Source organism: Siniperca chuatsi, linkage group LG17 (assembly GCF_020085105.1).
Source record: "Siniperca chuatsi isolate FFG_IHB_CAS linkage group LG17, ASM2008510v1, whole genome shotgun sequence".
NCBI classification, from domain to species: Eukaryota; Metazoa; Chordata; class Actinopteri; order Centrarchiformes; family Sinipercidae; genus Siniperca; species Siniperca chuatsi.
In genome coordinates this window covers 4,978,722-4,998,285 of record NC_058058.1, presented here as the reverse complement: position 1 = coordinate 4,998,285, position 19,564 = coordinate 4,978,722, and the positions used below count along the sequence as shown (strand labels likewise).

At 39.0% G+C, this 19,564-nt stretch overlaps 1 protein-coding gene across 1 annotated transcript in view; it reads right to left on the bottom strand.

Annotated features, from left to right (window-relative positions):
* Positions 1–17,795, bottom strand: part of LOC122864742 — a 64,688-nt gene extending 46,893 nt beyond the window's left edge. Inside the window, exon 1 of the mRNA XM_044172353.1 lies at positions 17,621–17,795. Within this exon, the coding sequence (XP_044028288.1) occupies positions 17,621–17,693 (73 nt within the window). The 5' untranslated portion in view covers positions 17,694–17,795. The remainder of the gene's footprint in view (positions 1–17,620) is intronic.
* Between the last annotated feature and the right edge of the window lie 1,769 nt (positions 17,796–19,564).

Here is a 19,564-nt window from a genome sequence, read left to right as displayed (position 1 = left end):
ACAAATATCTGTTATCTCAAGGTATATATCATCATATTGCCAGAACCTATGAGTATATATTTATGAAAATGGGAATGTGTGTGTGTGTGTGTCAATATATGTGTATTTACAATCATAATTGATTTTATCAGAAAACCCCAAAACCAGAAGTATTAAACTGTAACTATGGTGGATTTGTTTTAGATGAACACACAAATGTTTAAATCAGTTATGTATGTATGAAGAGTGCTGTGATGCTTTTATTGTTTTGAATCTTGTGTTTTACTTCTCTTCAAGAAAAAAATATAAATCGTCCTCGTTTGATTTTCCCACATTTAAGAAAACATTTTATCAGAGGAAATGTCACAAAATTAAACTAAATGATTAAAATAATTTAATGTCAACATTTATTTTTAAATATTTGTCAAATATTTATCAACTTATTTGTAAATTTGTTTTCTTTGTATTCAAACCAATAAGCATCAACTACTAGATTCCCAACCCTGATTCTATCAGTTTATGATATGATGACGAATAACCAATGAAGTCCCAGTTTACGGAGGACGATGTGGAGGCACCGCTCCTTGTTCCAGTGCAAAATTTATCCATAAACCTAAAGAGACAAACAGAAAAGAAATGGCATTAAATAGAAAACAAATTAATTTACTATAAACGTTTGAAAAGTTCAATTCCACAAAGCCTCAAAATTACAGTTTCATTTAGACTCGTGTCGTCTAAAGTGGATAAAGAAACAATCTCAGCAGGTTCTTTTACACACAGTTTAAAGCAGCTCTGTTTAACAACAGGTGTGAAATTCATGTCCCGTATGAAGCAACTCACTGTGTTCAGGGTGGTGTGTTTTTCATTTAGGCCCTTGGATTCAGCTCCTCCAAGACGTCAGAGCCGTTTACAGCTGTAAGGTTAGAAACACATTGTTAGCCCTCATCCTGCTCTGATCGGACTCTGTGTTTTACAAACTGCTGACACTGCAGGAAACAGTCCTGAAAACGTTCTTCAGCACAAAATCCAGACACCCTTTTTAATCTACAGAGAGCATGTCAGGTCAGAGAAAATAGAATAAAAACAGGTTTTACTCACGAGATGGAGGGCGTTTGGCTGAAATAAAAAGAAAAGACAAATTATTAATGTTGTTACAGTTAAAAATGCCAGACTTTGTCACCTTCTTTCCAGTGAAGATCCGCTCTTCTACTCACTCAAACTGATAAATAAATCCCTTCTACCTTTCCTTTCGATCTTTCAGTATTTCTTTTCCTATCACCTCTCCCACATCATCATGCTACAGTCATATGATCATGAAACTGTGGCTCTGGGCCTTACATCGCTTACTGTTGGTTGAAACGATTTTGGTGTGCTGGGAATTAAACCTGGTTTCACTTTTGGAATCTGAACAAAACATCAACTCAAAGTCTAAAATCAAAATACAAAAACAAAAGAGAGACTGTTTTCGTTTTGGCCTCTCACCATTCTTCTTTTTGTAAATGATGAATCCAATGGCAGCGACGGCGACAAGAGCAAGAACGGCCACTGCAGCAATGATGACGATCATGTAAATGGGATTCCCTGTTGAGCAGAAAACAACAAAACATAGTCACAACCTGTACAGATGAAGCAGGTTAGAGGAGAAGAACATCCATTTGTCAACCAGACCTCAGTCCTGTATATAGACATCATATGTTTGTTTGTCCTGCTGTTGTTAATTTAAATGTTTATCCCCACTCGTCTGGACATAATTACTGTATCTATGCTTGTTTATTCTGGTCTAACTTTTTTGTCTTTGTTGGTTTCTGTCCCATATGTTGGTTTTTGGCACAATGAGAGCTTCTGACAATCATATTCAAACTCCTTTTTCACTGTCAGCATACTTGGCCAATAAACTTCATTCTGTCTGATTTACTGATAGTTACATACATTCACCCAGTTATTAAATAATTCAATCTACTCATCTTCTAAAACTGACCAGTAGTTGAGTCAATACAGTGTCAATAATCTCTGAACTGCGGTTACACATGGTCTGAAAAAAAAAAGCTCTCAAACTTTAAGTAATTTTTTTTACAATGATTTAAAAACTAAAATAAATTTACAAAGTTGGTAAAAAACAGATTTCAAAATATAAAACGAAACCAAAAAAACGTTTTATGTTTTGTATGAAACATTATTTTTCTTTATTAATCAAAGCAGCACAAAAACATTGTGGTGGACTACTTTGACTTTAACTGAAATAAACTTTTCTTTTTTTAAAAAGGTGGGCACGTTTACTGGTTTAAAACTGATCTTCGCATTAAAATTAGATATAAAACTAGATCAAAGAGACTGACAACAAAACAATATGAGGAAACAAAACTTCCCATCCAACACATGAAAATACATGAACTGCAGGACTGTTACGGTAAAATAAAGATTTCCCACCTTCATCATTTCTGATACCAGCCTTACCTTCGTTGGTCCTGATCACTGCTTTGTCCAGTCTGGTGACGATGTCGTCCTTCACACCAGAGAGATGAAACACACAGTCGTACCTCCTCCAGTCTTCAGGTGTGACTGATGAAAGTTTCAGGTTAACACTCATCTGGAAGGATCCATCGTGGTTGGGGAGGATCTCTCCGTGCTCCACCTCCTCATGAAGCTGCTTTCCATCTTTCCTCCAGAACATCTCGACTCTGTCAGGGTAGAAACCTGTAGCGTGGCAGCTGACTGGAGAGGAGGGAGTCTTCTGGAGGAGAGACACTGAGGGAAGCTCTGGAGAGTAAAGACAAAGACAGTTTATAGGTTCTTTATTATTATGTACTGGATATTAATATTATCATTCCTGTTTAATGTAATGTATTTTAAATGCCTTAGAAACACATACACTATATATAAACCTCATTGAAGTGTAAATGAGAAAAGAAGGGAGGGACAGAGGGGAAAAAGACAGACGAAGAGGGGTGAGGAGGGGAGGCAGTGAGTGTGAGAAGAGACAGAGAGAAACTGAGACAGACAGAAACATGGCCGAGAGAAAATGGAGGGAAAGAGTGGTGATAAGACGACATGAGAGAAAGAGAAATGTGTGTAAACAAAGTGGGTCTCTGTTTGTTGGTTCATTTTTATTGTAATGTTACTGTTGGTTAGAAACAAATGAGGCATATTAACATTGTTGTGTCCATGAAACTACATCAGGTCATGTGATTCTACCTGTTCTCAGCAGAGAGCTCCTCCCATAGTCCAAATACTTCTTCAGCCACTCAGGGCAAATCTGGGTGAGGTAGTTCTTTCTCTGTGCGATCAAAGCTTTGTTATGATCCAACTTGTGTTTGGTGATTTCAGCCTGTGGTTTTGGTGTGATGTATGTCTCTGTCTTCAGGTCCAATGCTACGAAGTCTTCTCCATCATAACCATACTGATCAAAACCATTAACCTCTCCAGTCTCATCATCCCACTCACAGCCAACCATCCACTGGTTAATGTGGACACCTGAGAGAGAGAGAGAGAGAGAGAGAGAGAGAAAAAGAGAGAGAGAGAGAGAGAGAGAGAGAGAGAGAGAGAGAGAGAGAGAGAGAGAAAGAGAGAGAGAGAGAGAGAGAGAAAAGAGAGAAAAAACAGAGAGAGAGAAAAAGAGAGATTTCTTACGTTTTTTTTAAAAACTCAAAGTATGCGAAAAAATCAATTCACCCTCAAAAACAGAGCACAGAGCCTCATTACAACACCAAATACATTCAAAAGTGACAAAATCATCAATAGACTTATAATACAGAAAAATCAACCATAACTCTTGATTTCACCAAGTTAGAAAACAATGCTATTAAGTTCTGATTTATATTTTGATCTATTTTCTTTTTCCTACTTGTATAAATGACCAGTTTTTCTTGGCCTAGAACAAAATTCAGACGCTGACAAACAAATCTTTTTTTTCTCACATATTTGTACCCCAAAATAAACGTCTCCAGAGAAAAGGTCTCATTACAACTCCTAAAAACATTGCTTACAACTAGAAATAAAGGCTGCAATCTACTACAATTCATAAAAGCATGAAATACAGTTTCTCTATTAGAGCTAAAAGGGCATGCAGACGCAACCTCAGGGTTTAAAACAGAAACAAAAGCATTAACCGCGACTTGGAGGAACTGAATCCAAAGAACTCTCCATTGTAAATCACCTGTTCTCTTGGTCAGCGGTGGCTTATACAAGGATCTCCACTCAGGTTTTGTGCCTTGATCCAGTTTTTAAAAAATCACGGCAGGGAGAATCAACTTTTCCATTTAACACCTTTTTGTTAAAAACTAAAACACAAAGCCTGTACAAAGATTTACCAATACTCGAGAAAAAGTTTACACACAAAGATGCACCACTTTCAATGAAAGGGGATGTAATCCCTTCAACACTGATCGACAAAAACAAACAAGGAAAAGAGTCTTTGGGATTAGGAGCACAGGAACCTACACAACGCTCTGTTAACAAGTCTATTTCAGTTGTTTTGAGGGCAGCTTTCCATTTCATGAGCAACTGGGTAACCAGCCGAATAGACCTGATTCCCAAGTGTTGAGCTAATACTGCTCCATTCTTTAAATCCGGCCCTACAATATTTAGTAGGTGACTCAGAGTAATAACGTTGTGTTCAATCAGCAACCTACTAAGTCCAGGAAAAATAGAGCTGTCCGTTAGGTCCAACCGAGAGCCGTGGATTAAAGGTTCCTCCAGTAGCCAGTGAAGAGAGTGGGAGCTTTCTGGTCGTTGAACAACAAAGAGACTCTAAACTTTAAAGATGTTCTTATAAAAAACTGGCAATGTAGAAGTGTCCACCTTTAGGGGATCCATCAAAAAAAGTCCTTTGTCCAGCCCCAAACCTACAAAACTACGTAAAATCAGGCATGAAACAGTCTATACATTTTTGACAAAACTCTCCATAAATAACCATGTTCAACACGGTCAAAAGCTTTCTCCTGATCCAACGATATTAACCCACAATCTAAATTTAACATCTTAGAGACATCAAGAAGATCTCGAATCAAGGAAACATTATCAAAGACTGACCTGCCGGGGACGCAGTATGTTTGGTCAGGGTGTATGACCTGGTCCATAACCTCTGCCAACCGATTAGCTAAAACTTTAGACAGTAGTTTGTAGTCACTGCACAGCAAGGAGACTGGCCGCCAGCACTTGATGTCCGTCAGATCCCCTTTTTTGGGTAGGAGAGTCAAGAGTGCTCTGCGGCAACTCAACGGCAGTAGCCCTCCAGCTAAACTGTCATTCAGTACCTCCAGCAAGTCTTCTCCAAACTCTGACCAGAGTCGACTGGCAGACCGTCAGTCCCTGGTGCTTTTCCCAGCTCCATACCTTGGAGGGCTTTATACAGCTCCCCCACGGTCAAGGCACCTGAAATCTTTGTGTTGACTTCCTCTGCCACTCGAGGAAGATTATCAAAAAAATCACTGTCATTCCTATAATCTGGACCCAGTTCATTTTTATATAAAGATTCATAAAAAGTGACTGCTCTCCTACGAATGTCTTTGGGATCAGTCAATAATGCTCCAGATTCAGAACGTAGAGCATGAAGGACCCTGCTCTGTCCACTTTTCTTCTCCAAACCAAAAAAAAACCTTGACGGTACGTCCATCTCATTTGCACTTAGAAACCGTGACCTGACCAAAGCACCCTGCGCTTTAACCCCTAACAGATCAGATAACTGAGTCTTCTTATTTTTAATGAGAGACTCCACATCACTTTGATTTCCATGCAATTGAGCCAATTCTTGCAGTTTTAAAATATCAGTCTCTAAGGTGTTCAACATCACAGTTACTTCTCTAGTGACGCTCTGAGAGTATTGCTGACAAAACTGTTTTATCTGGACTTTCCCAAAATCCCACCATTGCTGCAGTTCCATAATGGAATGATGGAGTAATAAAACTACTTTCAACAATGCTACCATGATGTTTAAAAACATAAAACCTATCCAATCGTGCTGAAGAAATCACGGCATCACAAACATGAGTCCAAGTGTATTGTCTTTGTTCTCCACCAAGCCGTCTCCAAACATCAATTAAATCCAGCGTTTTTAATATCTGGACAAGACGTTGTCGTGAAGGCAAATGAGGTTCAATGTGATTTCTATCCAAGTTGGACTCTCAATTAAAATCACCACCCAAAACTAAATTCTCATCGACAGCAACGCTTTGTAACACAGAACACAAAGTGTTTAAAAATAAAATTCTTTCAACAGCTTGTCACAGTCGGTCTTGTTCGCTCCCCTTCACAGCGCACTCCTTCACCTGAGTATTAATTCCCAGCACCTGTCACCCATCGCACACCTGCACATAATCAGCCACTCTACTCCCTATATAACTCAGCTCCTCACCTCAGTCAGTGTCCGGTCTCGTTCATGGTAAAGGACAGAACGTTAGTTCCCCTGAAGCCTAGAACAATTTGGACTCACTTTGCCTAAACCTAACGATTCCCTGTAACTGCTTTTCAGTACCTCTTCCCTGGCTCCATCGTGTTCCTGTCTTCCGTGTGGTTCACTCCAGCTCCAGTCCCCATTGGTCTCCTGTCTCCCGTGAGTCTTCCACTCCATCTCCTGGGTTCGTGTGTCTCTCGTCTTCTGTGGGTGTTCACTCCAGCTCCAGTCCCCATTGGTCTCCTGTCTCCCGTGAGTCTTCCACTCCATCTCCTGGGTTCGTGTGTCTCTCGTCTTCTGTGGGTGTTGCTCCAGTCTCCTGGTTCGAGTTGAGCTTCTCATCTGGACTTCCCATTCTGCTCCAGATCTCCGCCAACTCCAGACTAAGGACAGTAGCTTTCCCACCAAACCCTATCCATGTTGTTGGTGTATAAATAAAGTACTCACTATTCTCCTTGTGTCTCCGGCCTGATCTGTCCGTAACACAGCTGAAGTACAAATTAAGCACAAATGAAAACAAATACAACATTTTCAAAAGAGGCTCTTACTTTCAAAAGTCTACCTTTGATAACCTCTTCAACCTGATAAGACTGTGAGCTGAAACTCTTAGAAAAGAGAACAGCAACTCCAGCACTAATTGAAGTTTTATGACTTAAAGCAGCGATCCCACTCCAGTCTCCTGCCCAGTCCGCAGCATCGTTCACATCAGTATGTGTCTCTTGTAACAGAGTGACATCAGTTTATTTCTCATGAATCACTTCAAATAATTCAGCTCTCTTGTGGATATCTCTAGCACTGTTCAGATGTAGAGTAGCAACATTAACATGGCACATGCTTAAGGAAAATAAATCTAAAAATAAACAAAGGAAAAGCCCACATGGACCTTCTGCTACAACAGATGGAGTTAGGTTTTCTCACTGTCCTCGTTACTGAGCTCAGAGTTGAGTTTCCTCACTACTCGTTTCAGCCGGTAGACCTCTTTATCTGTAAAGGAGCCCTCCATCATGAAGCGCTTCGTTTTCTCAACAAACTGCTTCACGTCGGGAAAGTATTCATTGACGCACACTCCTCTCTTATCTTTTGTAGCTCTCAGGAACAGTTTAATGTCGTCGACCTCATAACGACGTCCAGAAAACTCACTCTGAGAAAGACAAACGCTTCAGACGATTCACTATCGCTGTCCATTTCACCCTCATCACTTAACTCAGCTTTATCTACTTTCTTTGCATGTCTAATAATCAGATCTTTACCAGCCTTCTTCCTCTTTAACGGGACTTTAAAATCTGTTTGCCCTGTTTCCATTCGAGTGTCATCACATGTGTTTCTGTTGAAATCATCGTTTAGATGCCTGTCTGTCTCAGTAACAACATTAGACACCTCCACATCAGAAGCTGCACTTTCAGACGCTAATTCTGCAGCATCAGTCACCGTGATCGCAGGTAAAACACCATCATGTTTGTTCTCCACTGCCTGTAACCCTGAAACCCCCGGAGCTCCGTCTGCCGGCCCTGCTCCACCGGCTCCAGCGTCATCCACCACGTCACTTCCGGCAGCGACGCCAGCATCAGCTGACGAGTTGTTTGAGTTTTTTGCGGGACACGCGCGGATTAAATGGCCAGACTGCCCACAATTAAAACATTTCATTTTGTCAGTCGTTACGTAAATAATGTAGTGAGCCGAGCTGCGACCAAGCCTTTAAAAATCTTCAACACATCCAGAGAACCCTGTCCAGACAACTTATTTTTTCTTGATTTCCAGATAGCAAGTTTTGCTGTACCAGACAAAAAATTCAATAAAATCAACTGACTTTTCCTTTTTTCTGTATATTTTGGACCATATATAAACATTTCAAAAGAGAAAGCTTCACCAATTTCAATAAACCATTGGGATTAAAGTGAAAACAATTCATTTAGCCGAGTACACTGTACAAATAAATGGAAAACTGTTTCAACATCTGTACAGAAGGGACAACCCACCCCAACAGAAGGATCGCCCCATGTACAATCCTCCACTGAAGGTCACCTGTTCTTTTATCAATTGGGCGTTTGCATAAGGACCGCCAGCAGCCTCTAGGGGAAGAAACAACTCCAAAAAATTCAGTCCATTTTGTTGAAGTCAGTCCACTCAAAAGAACAGCATTAGATGCTTTTACACAGGAGATATATAGGGCTTTTTTCCCTACTTCTTCAAAAGTTCCAAGCTGAGGGGTTTTAAAAGACAAAAGACTCTTTCCATCATCTTGCCAATCTCCCACAGCAATATTTAAATTAAGAGAGGGGAAAACATAAGGAATCCCCTTTCTCCATTGATCAACTGCTATGGAGTCATTTGCCAAAGTCTTATGATCCCCATGCAAAGACGTTAAAATTTCCGTAGTAGCTTGTTCCAGCAGGCGCAAGGATCTCACCCCAGTCCTTTCACTCAGTTCCTCTATGCTTATAGTCAAAATATGTCCCAACTTTGTACATCCAGCAGCCGTTAAACATGCACGCAGACTGATACCAGACATAAGTCTTGAAGGTAAAAATTGTTCAGAAAAAGTGGCTCTTCAAAAGCCATAATCCATAATTTGTTTCTGAATGAACGTGAAATGGTAAAAACCTTCCATGCCTCCATGACTGATTTATAGAACAACGTAAGACTCGCGCCCGATCTTCATTCTGAAGCTCCATTAAAAACAAATGTTTATCCAGTCCCATACCTCTGACCGCCTGAGAAGAGCAGAAGCTGTCTTTAGCCATGATACATCTGTATGATACAACAATCTTTGAGCTGCTTGTAGCCGGAAAACCATAATTCGGGCTCTGATGTCTATCAATCCTTGACCTCCTTCTTGAACAGGAAGGTATAAAACAGCAGCACGTATCCAATGTTGTCCGGACCAAAAAAAAGTCACAAGTTTCCTTTGAATTTCTTCAATCATTCCAGCAGGTGGTTGTAACACACTTACTTTGTGCCACAATGTAGAAGCAACTAAATTATTAGTCACTAAAATCCTCCCCCTATAGGACAACTGAGGTAGCAACCATTTCCATTTAGACAACTTGCTGCACACTTTCTCCACTATACCCTCCCAATTTTTCTTTTGAAAATCATTTGACCCCCAAAAAACTCCTAACAATTTAAGTCCCTCCTTACCCCACTTAAGGCCCCCAGGTAGTTTTGGGAGATTCTCAGATTCCCCTTTAACAGCCCAAAAAGCTTCACTCTTAGCCCAGTTCACTTTAGCTGATGAAGCTTTCTCATAAAGATTGAGTACCTCAGATAAACACTTAATATCTTGAGTATGATTCACAAAGACCATAATGTCATCAGCATAAGCAGAGAGAAAACATTTTGAGTCTAAAAAAAACAAACAGGCACTTTAAAACCTGACAGTCTTTCTCTAAGTTTAATAAGCAATGGCTCAATTGCTAAACTATATAGCTGACCAGACAATGGACAGCCTTGTCTAATACCCCTTAAAATAGGAATTGGCCGACTCAAAGTGCCCCCTATCTTAACCATACATGATGCACCGTTATATAATAACCGTATCAAATTTAAAAAGTTTCACCAAAACCAAAAACCTTCAATACATTAAAAAGATAATTGTGATCAACACGATCAAAAGCCTTCTCTTGATCCAGAGCAATTAGTCCAACATCCATATTAAACCCATTGCAAATGTCTATAATGTCTCGTACTAAAAACAAATTGTCCAAAATAAACCTCTTTGGAATACAATATGATTGAATTGAATCAGGCTAAAATCTCCTTTTTTTGGCAATAATGATAAAACAGCATACTGACAGGTAGTAGGTAAAACACCCTCTTTTATAGATTCACATAAAACATCAAAATAATCATGTCCAATGCAATTCCAAAACTTTTTATAAAAGTCTGCTGGCAGTCCATCTATTCCAGGGGATCTTCCAGAACTAAGTTGTCACAGCAGCAGTAATTTCCTTAAATGTTATACTAGCATCCAAGACACTTTTAGATTCAGATTCCAGTTGAGGAAGACCTTGAAGAAATTGTGTCATCAATTCGTCATTTTCACAGTTTTCTGCAGCATAAAGACTTGAATAAAAATCCACAGCATGGTTTCTCATTTCTATAGTCTTATATGTTATCCTCCGATCAGGAGTTTAAGACATGGCATTTGTTTTGTTGAGCCACCTTATATTCCAAGTTAAAAAGAAAGAAGTTGGTGCATCCATCTCTGCTAAAGACATGAAACAGGACCTTATCAAAGCTCCCTTTACTTTTCATTTAGGACTAGACTTAGCTCTCCTTTTTTCTTTTGTAAATCTTCATATAGTACAGAATTATGTGCATCAACAAGCTGCAATTCCATCAATTGAATTTGCTCTCCAAGTGATTCAATCACATTCTTTATTCTACTACTACAGTTGGCTGAATACTGCTGACAAAAGGTTTTAATCTGAGTCTTACCTACATCCCACCACTGTTTCAAGTTTTCAAAAGGAACCTTTTTCTTTTTTCCAATTTTCCCAAAAGAAAACAAAATTATCACAAAAAACAGCATGAAGCAATTTAACATTAAAATGCCAATAAACAGATTTTCTAGGAACATTTGACATTGTCATTGTCATAATAATTAGATGATGATCAGAAAAACCTACAGGACAAATGCAACATTCAATTACTCTACTACTGAAATATTTAGACACATAAAATCTATCTAGTCTGGCAGCACTGACTCTATTATTAAAAGTCTTAATCCATGTATACTGTCTATCATCAGGATGTTTTATTCTCCACATATCCAATAATTGGAATTCTTTTATAAGTTTTGTCAATGCACTTGAAGACTGTATATGAGGTTCTTCAGTATTACGATCTATAGTAAAATTTATTGTGCAATTCCAGTCTCCACCAATAATAACACATCCTTCACTGGAATACTTTTTTAGACTCTCATTGAGGATACCTAGAAAATGTAAGCGTTCCTGTCCCACTGTTGGCGCATAAATATTAATTAGAAAAACAAGCATTCCTTCAATCTTAGCTTTAACTACCAATAAACGACCCTTTACTGGTTCCTCTGTACTTATAATATCTACCCTTATAATTGGAGAGAAAAGGATTCCTACCCCTCTACTTAAATTTGTACCATGACTAAGTATTTGATGTCCCTTCCACCACAAATTCCACTCAAATTCATTCTTTATATCACTATGAGTTTCTTGCAGGAAGACAATATCAAGTTTTTTTTGTTCAATTGCTTCATAGACTACAGCACGTTTTACACTATCCCTCCCACAATTGATATTTAAAGAGCCTATCCTCAAAACCGCCATGCTCAAAATTAAGATGGAAAGTAAAGAGTAAAGCATGATATGAAAGCAAGGAAAAGACACCATGTGGTACATGATTGTTTTAGATTTTTGATTTGTTCTTTTTTCTAGTCATTGCTTTGCCTTTTCTTATAGTGGTAAGATGCTTTTTCAGCCGAAAACGCTTCTTCTCACTAAGTTCCTCAACTCCAACAGTCCTCTGATAAAACATAACAGATTGAACAAATCTGTCTACATCAGAAAATAAATCGTTTATGTTAATTTGTTTACCATACGTCTCATCCAGGAAACTATTGATTTCTTCAAGACTATACAAAGAATCTTTCTTGAAACCTCCTGAAAAAGCTGCCTGAGACACATTAAGTGCAAGTTCCTGTGACCCACCCTCATTTCCACACATAGAAACTTGTGACTCTGTATCATCCGATTGCTCGTCCTCCACATCCTCATCATTCAAGACGCCTAAATACGATTTTTTTTCAATTCCGTCATTTGCAATTTCCAGCTGTTTAGTACCACTAGTACTAGCTACTTCATCAGTAACATCGGGAATTAAATCCATTACGCAATTCTTTGGGCCTACATTAACTACATCACCGTCCTTTTCAGTGTCAACAACCAGCAATGCATCATCTGAATTAACAGCACTCACCTCAACAGGTGGAACAACCTCGTCTTTGGACGCCGCAACCAGATCACCGTTATTATTTGCGACCCCATTCTCTGATCCAGCCGCGCTCTCCTCACCTGTGTTCTTGTGTGGACACGTAAGGTGTTTGTGTCCGATTTCTCCACACTCGAAACATCTTATGCTACCAGTAGTTGCATACACCGTATACAACCTTCCCTCATGTTTCACACGGAAATTGATATCCAGTGTTTTCTCAGGTGATTCTAGCACCATGTAGACGTACCGTCTGAAAGACGCAACGTGCTTCAGAGCCGGATGTTTACATCCAAGCGTAACAGTTTGAAAGGGACTAACAACTTTTCCAAAACGCACTAACTCACGTTGCAAAACATCATTAGATATGAAAGGCGGGATATTTGAAACTGTGACCTTTGTTGTCACAGTATACAGCGGAGACAGTTGCACGAACGCCTCATTAACAGTAAGACCAGTTACTATTAAACGATTAACTAGATTTTGTTCCTTCAAGAAAACAACAACAGCCTGATTCATACATGATGCCGATACAATATTCTCATGACCAATCTGATCACCAACTACAATTAAAACATCCTCCACAGTAGAATTATCCTCAGGAACGCACCTGAAACCATTACGGAGTGATAATGGCGGCGTCTCATCAAGAGACGCCATTCTGCCAAACACTCACCAGTATTCAACTATTTTACAGTTTCCTTTCTAAATCATGTATTTTCTATATAGAAAAGAAACAAAGAAAAGAAAAAAAACTAGATTTAGAAACTCTCACCACCACCACCACTCTCACCAACTCCCAGCATGCAACAGACACAGAGAGAGAGAGAGAGCAGTAAACCAGAGTGAGGTCACAGTCCAGCCATCATCATCATCATCATCAGTAGATATCACATCTTCACCACAGAGACACACTGACACCAAAACAGAGGATCTACACCTCCTGCTGTTATTGGCTGGATGGCAGCCACTCACAGCCAATCATCATCTGGACAGCGTCGATGTCTTACAGAGAGGCAGAGAGGCTGCTGGGAAACAGAGTTCATCTCCTCTGTTTTACCACAGAGACACACTGACTCCACTGAGACCAACAGTTTATCTCCACTGTTGAAGGTGGTGTGGCTTCATGTGAGCTGCAGGAACAGACACACACACTGAGGTGGAGTCCCGACTAGCAGACGCAGATCAAACCTGATCCTGGACTGAACTTTGCACCCACTGAGACCCTACAGCCAGTGGATCAGACCAACAGCATCCTCTTCCTGTGAGAAACTACAGAGCAGCCTGTCCTGAGGCTGCTCTACAAGCTTCCACTGAAGGACAGCTTCAATCCAGGAGTAGTCACTAGACTCCACCTGCTCAGCCGGGACAGTGTGTCCTGTTCAGCAGTGTGTTACTACAACTGGTCAGAATCAGGCAGAGACCAGCAGGACCATTATGGAGACTGGGAGGCAGTCTGTGTGTCCTGATTGGTCCATCCATCAGTCAATCATTCAGTACAACCAACAGCTGTCTCCACCTGCAGATGTTGGCTTGATGCTGCTGCTGGGACGGACCAACACACTGTGGTCAGCACAGTAGAATTAATCTAATCTAATCTGCAGTTCTACTATATATTTACAGCTGAAACCAATCACTCTTTTCATTATCAATTCTTTTATGATTCATCGATTAACCATTTACTTATTTTAAAATGTCAGAAAATAGTGAAAGACGTCCGACCAACTCTGAACAGTTTTTAATATAAACTGATAGAAAACAGAGAAAAGCTGCAAATTCTCATATTTGAGAAACTGGAACTAGAACATATTTGGCAGTATATATTATGGGATGGACACACTGTGTATCAGTAGTCGAGTCGTGCTGTTAAACGTTTTAAACCTCTGATCTGAATGAGACATTTACCACGTCGTCCTGTCAGCCAGCTTTATTAAAACATGCTGCTGCTCCTCTCATATGGGGACCCAGCAGAAGCAGCCTGCGTCCCGTTTACAGTCCTGCTCCGTAGTTTAGGAAACCAGGCAGTACTGTTCCTCTGTCAGCTGTGTGTTGTGAAGCTGTTGTGATGAACAGGCTCCTACAGGAGAGTTATTATGGACCAACTCGCTGTGGGCAGTTCAGTCGAGTTCTTCTGATCTAATCTAGTGGAGATAAAGAGTTAATAATCTCTGCTGGTTATTATGGGATGGACAGAAACACTGTATCAGTGTAGTACAGCAGCGCCCAGTAGTCTCAGTCTCAGTAATGTTTCTGTTGAGTCTGACTGTGTTTCAGCCAAGAAAAGCCTCCATCAAACAGTTTAATCTACGAGAATAAAACACACAGACAGATGAAGAATGTGTGTGTGTGTGTGTGTGTGTGTGTGTGTGTGTGTGTGTGTGTGTGTGGTAACATCCGTTTACTGAAATACAGGATGAAAATATAAACAACATTTCATCAGTAGAAAGTGAAACATGAACAAACCTCCAGTTTGGTTGAAGCGCTGCTTTACAGTTTCAATGTTGGCTTTGAAGACCTGCTGGGCAGCCACATCGATCTCTGTCTCCCTCTCCCAGTAGTCAGCTCTGTCTGCTGTGACTCTGATCATCCAGTCCTGTTTGGGTTCTGCTTTCATGGTGTTACTGTCATAGTGAAACATCTGAACTTCATCAACCAACCCAACAGTCACAAACTCTGGGAAGTTTGGGACTCCAGAAGACGCAGTGTAGAAATACTTCAGAGAGTGAGTCGCTGTAAGAAAAAGTTCATGATTTCAGTTTTTAGATCACAGTTTTATAAATCACTGAACGATGATATTTTCCTGCACACAGAATCAAAAACAGCTTCAGTACGTTCAAAACATCCTAATAATCTCTGTTGTGCAGTCAATAAATACAAAAATAAATGTACAGATAAAAACTTTTGCTCCAGAAACTCTTTACTTTAATATTTCTGATGATTTTGTCTTGAAAAACGTTTTTATTCTGAAATAAAATATCAAACGAGTCAAATATTTAGCTCATGCAGTCGTGCACCGGACTTTCACTGACAGGAAGCAGTTTGTAAAAACAGGCGTCATTTTGTCTCTAGTGCTGGATCTCAGTGTGAAGTGAAACTCCAGTTGAGTTTCCAGTTAGTGGAGTCATTTATTCTTCAGGATGCTTCATCAGCAGCTTTCACTCCTCGCTGTCGTATTAGTTTGAAATCTGAAATCACAAACCTCTGAACAAAATATATACTATATATTTTATTTTCTATATTCAACAGATTCAGACCTTTTCTGTTTGATTATATAACATCTCTTATCGTCTCTGTCTTATAATATAAATTGTGACCAATGACAACTTACGTTTCAGAGTCGAGTAATCATTGATTTCATTTCTTTGTCAGAGGGTTTGTGGATTTCTAATGTTTGAGTATAAATGTTTTTTTAATACAACCAACAAGAAAATAAATATCCGGCCCAGTTCCCTTGTGTATCTCACTTTCATATATCTTGATTTATGTAAACTGAAGAATTATATTTAAGTTTAACTCCCAATATCTTTGATAACCAATATTTTGTTTTAAAACCAAATCTTCTGTATTTTATGACAATCCCAGAAACACTTTAACTGACAACGCTCTGTATTTAAGAAAGTAATATTTTTATTTCTCATGAAGTCTTTCTGTACAGTTTCTATTAGTATCAGTTAGAAACTGGATTAAAAGCTGATTTTTATTAACTTTAATAAACTTTGATAAATTCAAACGTTGCCTCCACCATGAACTAAACATATTATATTATATATTTATTCTCGATTTTTAAAAAAAATATCAACAGAGTTGACTTTCTGCAGGTGTTTGTGAGTTTTGCCAGTTAAATTATTGTTGATTTCAGAATCCTTCACTGTCCTCTGCTGTCTGAATGCATGTAGATCATATTTCTGTGTTAAGCTGCACTTTAAAAATTCTCCACTGGTCGCATCAAAAAAGTTTTGCAAATCTGTCCAAGAATAAATCGATTACCTGTTAATAGATCAAATCCCTGAACAGTTTACTGGATTTTTCAGGCTGATACTGATATCGCTAATTTTAGAAATGAAAGATAATTATAGAAATTAAAAGGCTGATATATCGGTTGATAGTTTTTATTTTTTTAAATATAGACACATAACATAAAGAATAAGTTTTTGTGACCAAGATACAAACTGAGCAGAACATGTCAGAGTTAGAAAATAAACCTGTCAGCGCTCTCTGGTGGACAAACTGTGTAAATGAGCTCAAACCTAATTTGGCTTTTCTGTTCTTCAGTTTCTTGTTACTTATCGGCCGACATTTACACTTACCGCTGATATCAGCTTATTGCAGATATATCTGTGGCCGATTGATCATCTGGCTCCACTAAACAGCCCGCTACTGTACACACAGTCAGTGTAATAACTACCTGTGTGATGGAATCAGACCCAGCTAACAAACTCAGGATGGACGAACTGCGTTAAAGCAGATGTGTGTTTCAGTGTGTGGAGTCAAACTGTGTCATTCTCTGGTGAATCACTTAAATTGTGGTTTAAATATTATATCATTTAAGAAAATATCTAGAGGTCAAACAATACGAACTTAATATTTATGTTCAGCAGGTTTTGATTGATTATGTGTGTGTTTTTCTGTGTGCACATAATTGTGTTAATTGGACACAATTCAGATACAGTGACGTTTATCGAGACTGTGAAAATATGTTAATTTTGCCTAATGAAGGAAAAAAACGAATACATTTTTAAACAATATTTCTAAATTAATAATCATGATTAATAACACTAAACACTAAAACACACTTTTTATATAAAACGGTCATGAGTAACTTAAAGACTGAATTTGGTGCTACATCCTTGTTTTGTTTTCACGCCTTGTTTTCATGTTTTTGCTTATTGTCTTGATTTAACGGAGTGTGTGTTGGACTGTTCTGCGCTGCTCTGTTGCCAGTTAAGGTCGACGCAGTCTGATCGATCTTAAGAGTCCTGATATTATAAAATAAAGTCCCAAATAACGGGAAAGAAAAGACAAATACACTTTTTAACAGCTATTTTCAGAAATATATCATGATTTCCTTCTAACAGTAACTATTAGGGATCAATGAGGTGAACAGACGGGATTTACTATCGTGAACTTTAAAATAATGGGTTTGTTACTTTTTAATATTTCTATAAGTAAACAACTGAACATCAAAGATTCAAAAGAACCTTAAATTCACATTAACAGTATATAAAGACACGACGCATTTTTTTCTTTTACAATCAACTAACTTAAAAAAAAAAAACCTTAACTCACCTGCTGCTGTGCCATGCAGACCTATTCCCAGGAGAGCCAGGAGGACCAGGGTCTTCATCGTGTCCTGTCGCATCAAAAGCTTTGATAGATTAACGACTAATATGATTCTTTATCCAGAGAAACAGATAATGTAGGGATGCTTCCAGTTCGAGCACCAAGGCTGAAATTAGGATATAAAATGGGGTGTTAATGTCAACCTCTATCTGAGCCAATGGGAATTTAATCTGAGCTGAAGGTCACTTATAACTCGGTAAAACTGACCCACTGAGGTTGTTAACGAAAGTGAAAGTAAACTGAGCTCATTTCAGCCTGTGGGAGAGGATGGGGAGACATGCGGGCCTTTATGTCGCTGTCTCATCTTTGTTCGTATGAAAGGAGTATTAAACCTGCTGCTGCTCAGATCTTGTGTAATGTTTTGTAGGCTGATGTGATGTAATGTGCAGACGTGTGTTCATGTTCTGGGAGGTCAGAGGTTACTGTCAGCTACAGCTCAGATGCTCTGGAGTCTGTGGGGATGCAGTAGTGCCTTATTGTTCTTTTGTTGTGTGTGGCTGCCCTGGGACTGAAAACAGTCCTGATCAACAACAAACAACAAATCCAAGTGTGCTTTCATTGATGTTATAGTGAGTAAATGTGGGGAGGTGCTCCCCCCAGTGGTTCAAATCTGCTATAATAAAACACAAGATAGTTTCTATGAAACAACATTTCACCTTCAAGTTTGACTTTGAAACAAAAACAAGAACCAAAGAAATAAAATGGGAGCAGAAAGAGAGTCCGAGAGCTTCTTAAACACAAACATCAGATCAGCTGGGCTCTGTCCTCCAGGCTAAATGCTCCGGAGCTGATTTGGAGCTGTGGACGCTGCAAACTGCTTGAACAAGAGAAATGTAACACCTGTGTTGATGCTTGAACACCTGATGCTGCTTTTCATTTTGCTCTGTTTCAATCCTCACTTTATTAAAGGTTATAGAATTGATGTTGAATAAAAACTCTTTTGTTCTCACTTCTTCAGCTGAGACAGTTTTATTCATAACTAGGAGAGTGCACTCAGTAGAGCGCAGATCTCCCCAGGTGTGTCTGGGGGCATGTGGGTGGGGAACAGGGAGTGCAGGGAAGGCTGAGTGTCCAACGTGTATCCATGAGAGTAGTGGAATGAAGGGGAGAAAGTTTTTTTTGCATAATATAGTGTAAGTTTTCTCATATAGATGTATGCAACATTTTTAATAAAGTGCTTTTTATAGTAGTATAGTCTGTGTTCTTTAAGATGCATAGAATTGAGTAATGGTATTGTAACTGAGTGTCCTGGGTTCGCCCAACTATATAAACTTAATAAGGAAACAATAATCGGAACGATAAGTCTAAACTATATGTAGAGCTCTTCTTAACATAAGAAGAGCTCTACACATTAACATTATTGAACACATTAACAGTAGAAAGTTAAAGGCAGTTATTCTCAGCCTTGATGCTGAAAAAGCCTTTGATTCAGTTCAGTAGGATTTCCTCTACCTGGTAATGAAAATGTTTGGATTCTGTAGTGATTTTATAAAATGTATTCAGGCTCTCTACTCCTGCCCTACAGCCCGAATAAAGATAAATGGAAGCCTTTGTGACCCGGTACAGCTGCAACGTGGATGTCGACAAGGACGTCCTGGAAGTCCAAATTTATTTAACTTATTTATTGAGCCCCTAGCCCAAGCAATACGCCAGGAAAGTGGATTAAAGGGTATTCAAATAGGCGGGGAGGAATATAAAGTATGCTTATATGCTGACGATGTTTTGATAACAATAACAGAGCCTGACACTGGTGTACCAGTTCTGATGAAAATGTTGGAACTGTATGGGTCATATTCCGGCTATGTCCTCAACATTCATAAAACACAAATTTTATGACATTTAACTTTCATCCTAGTCAGGAACTGATGTCTAAATTTAATTTTAATTGGT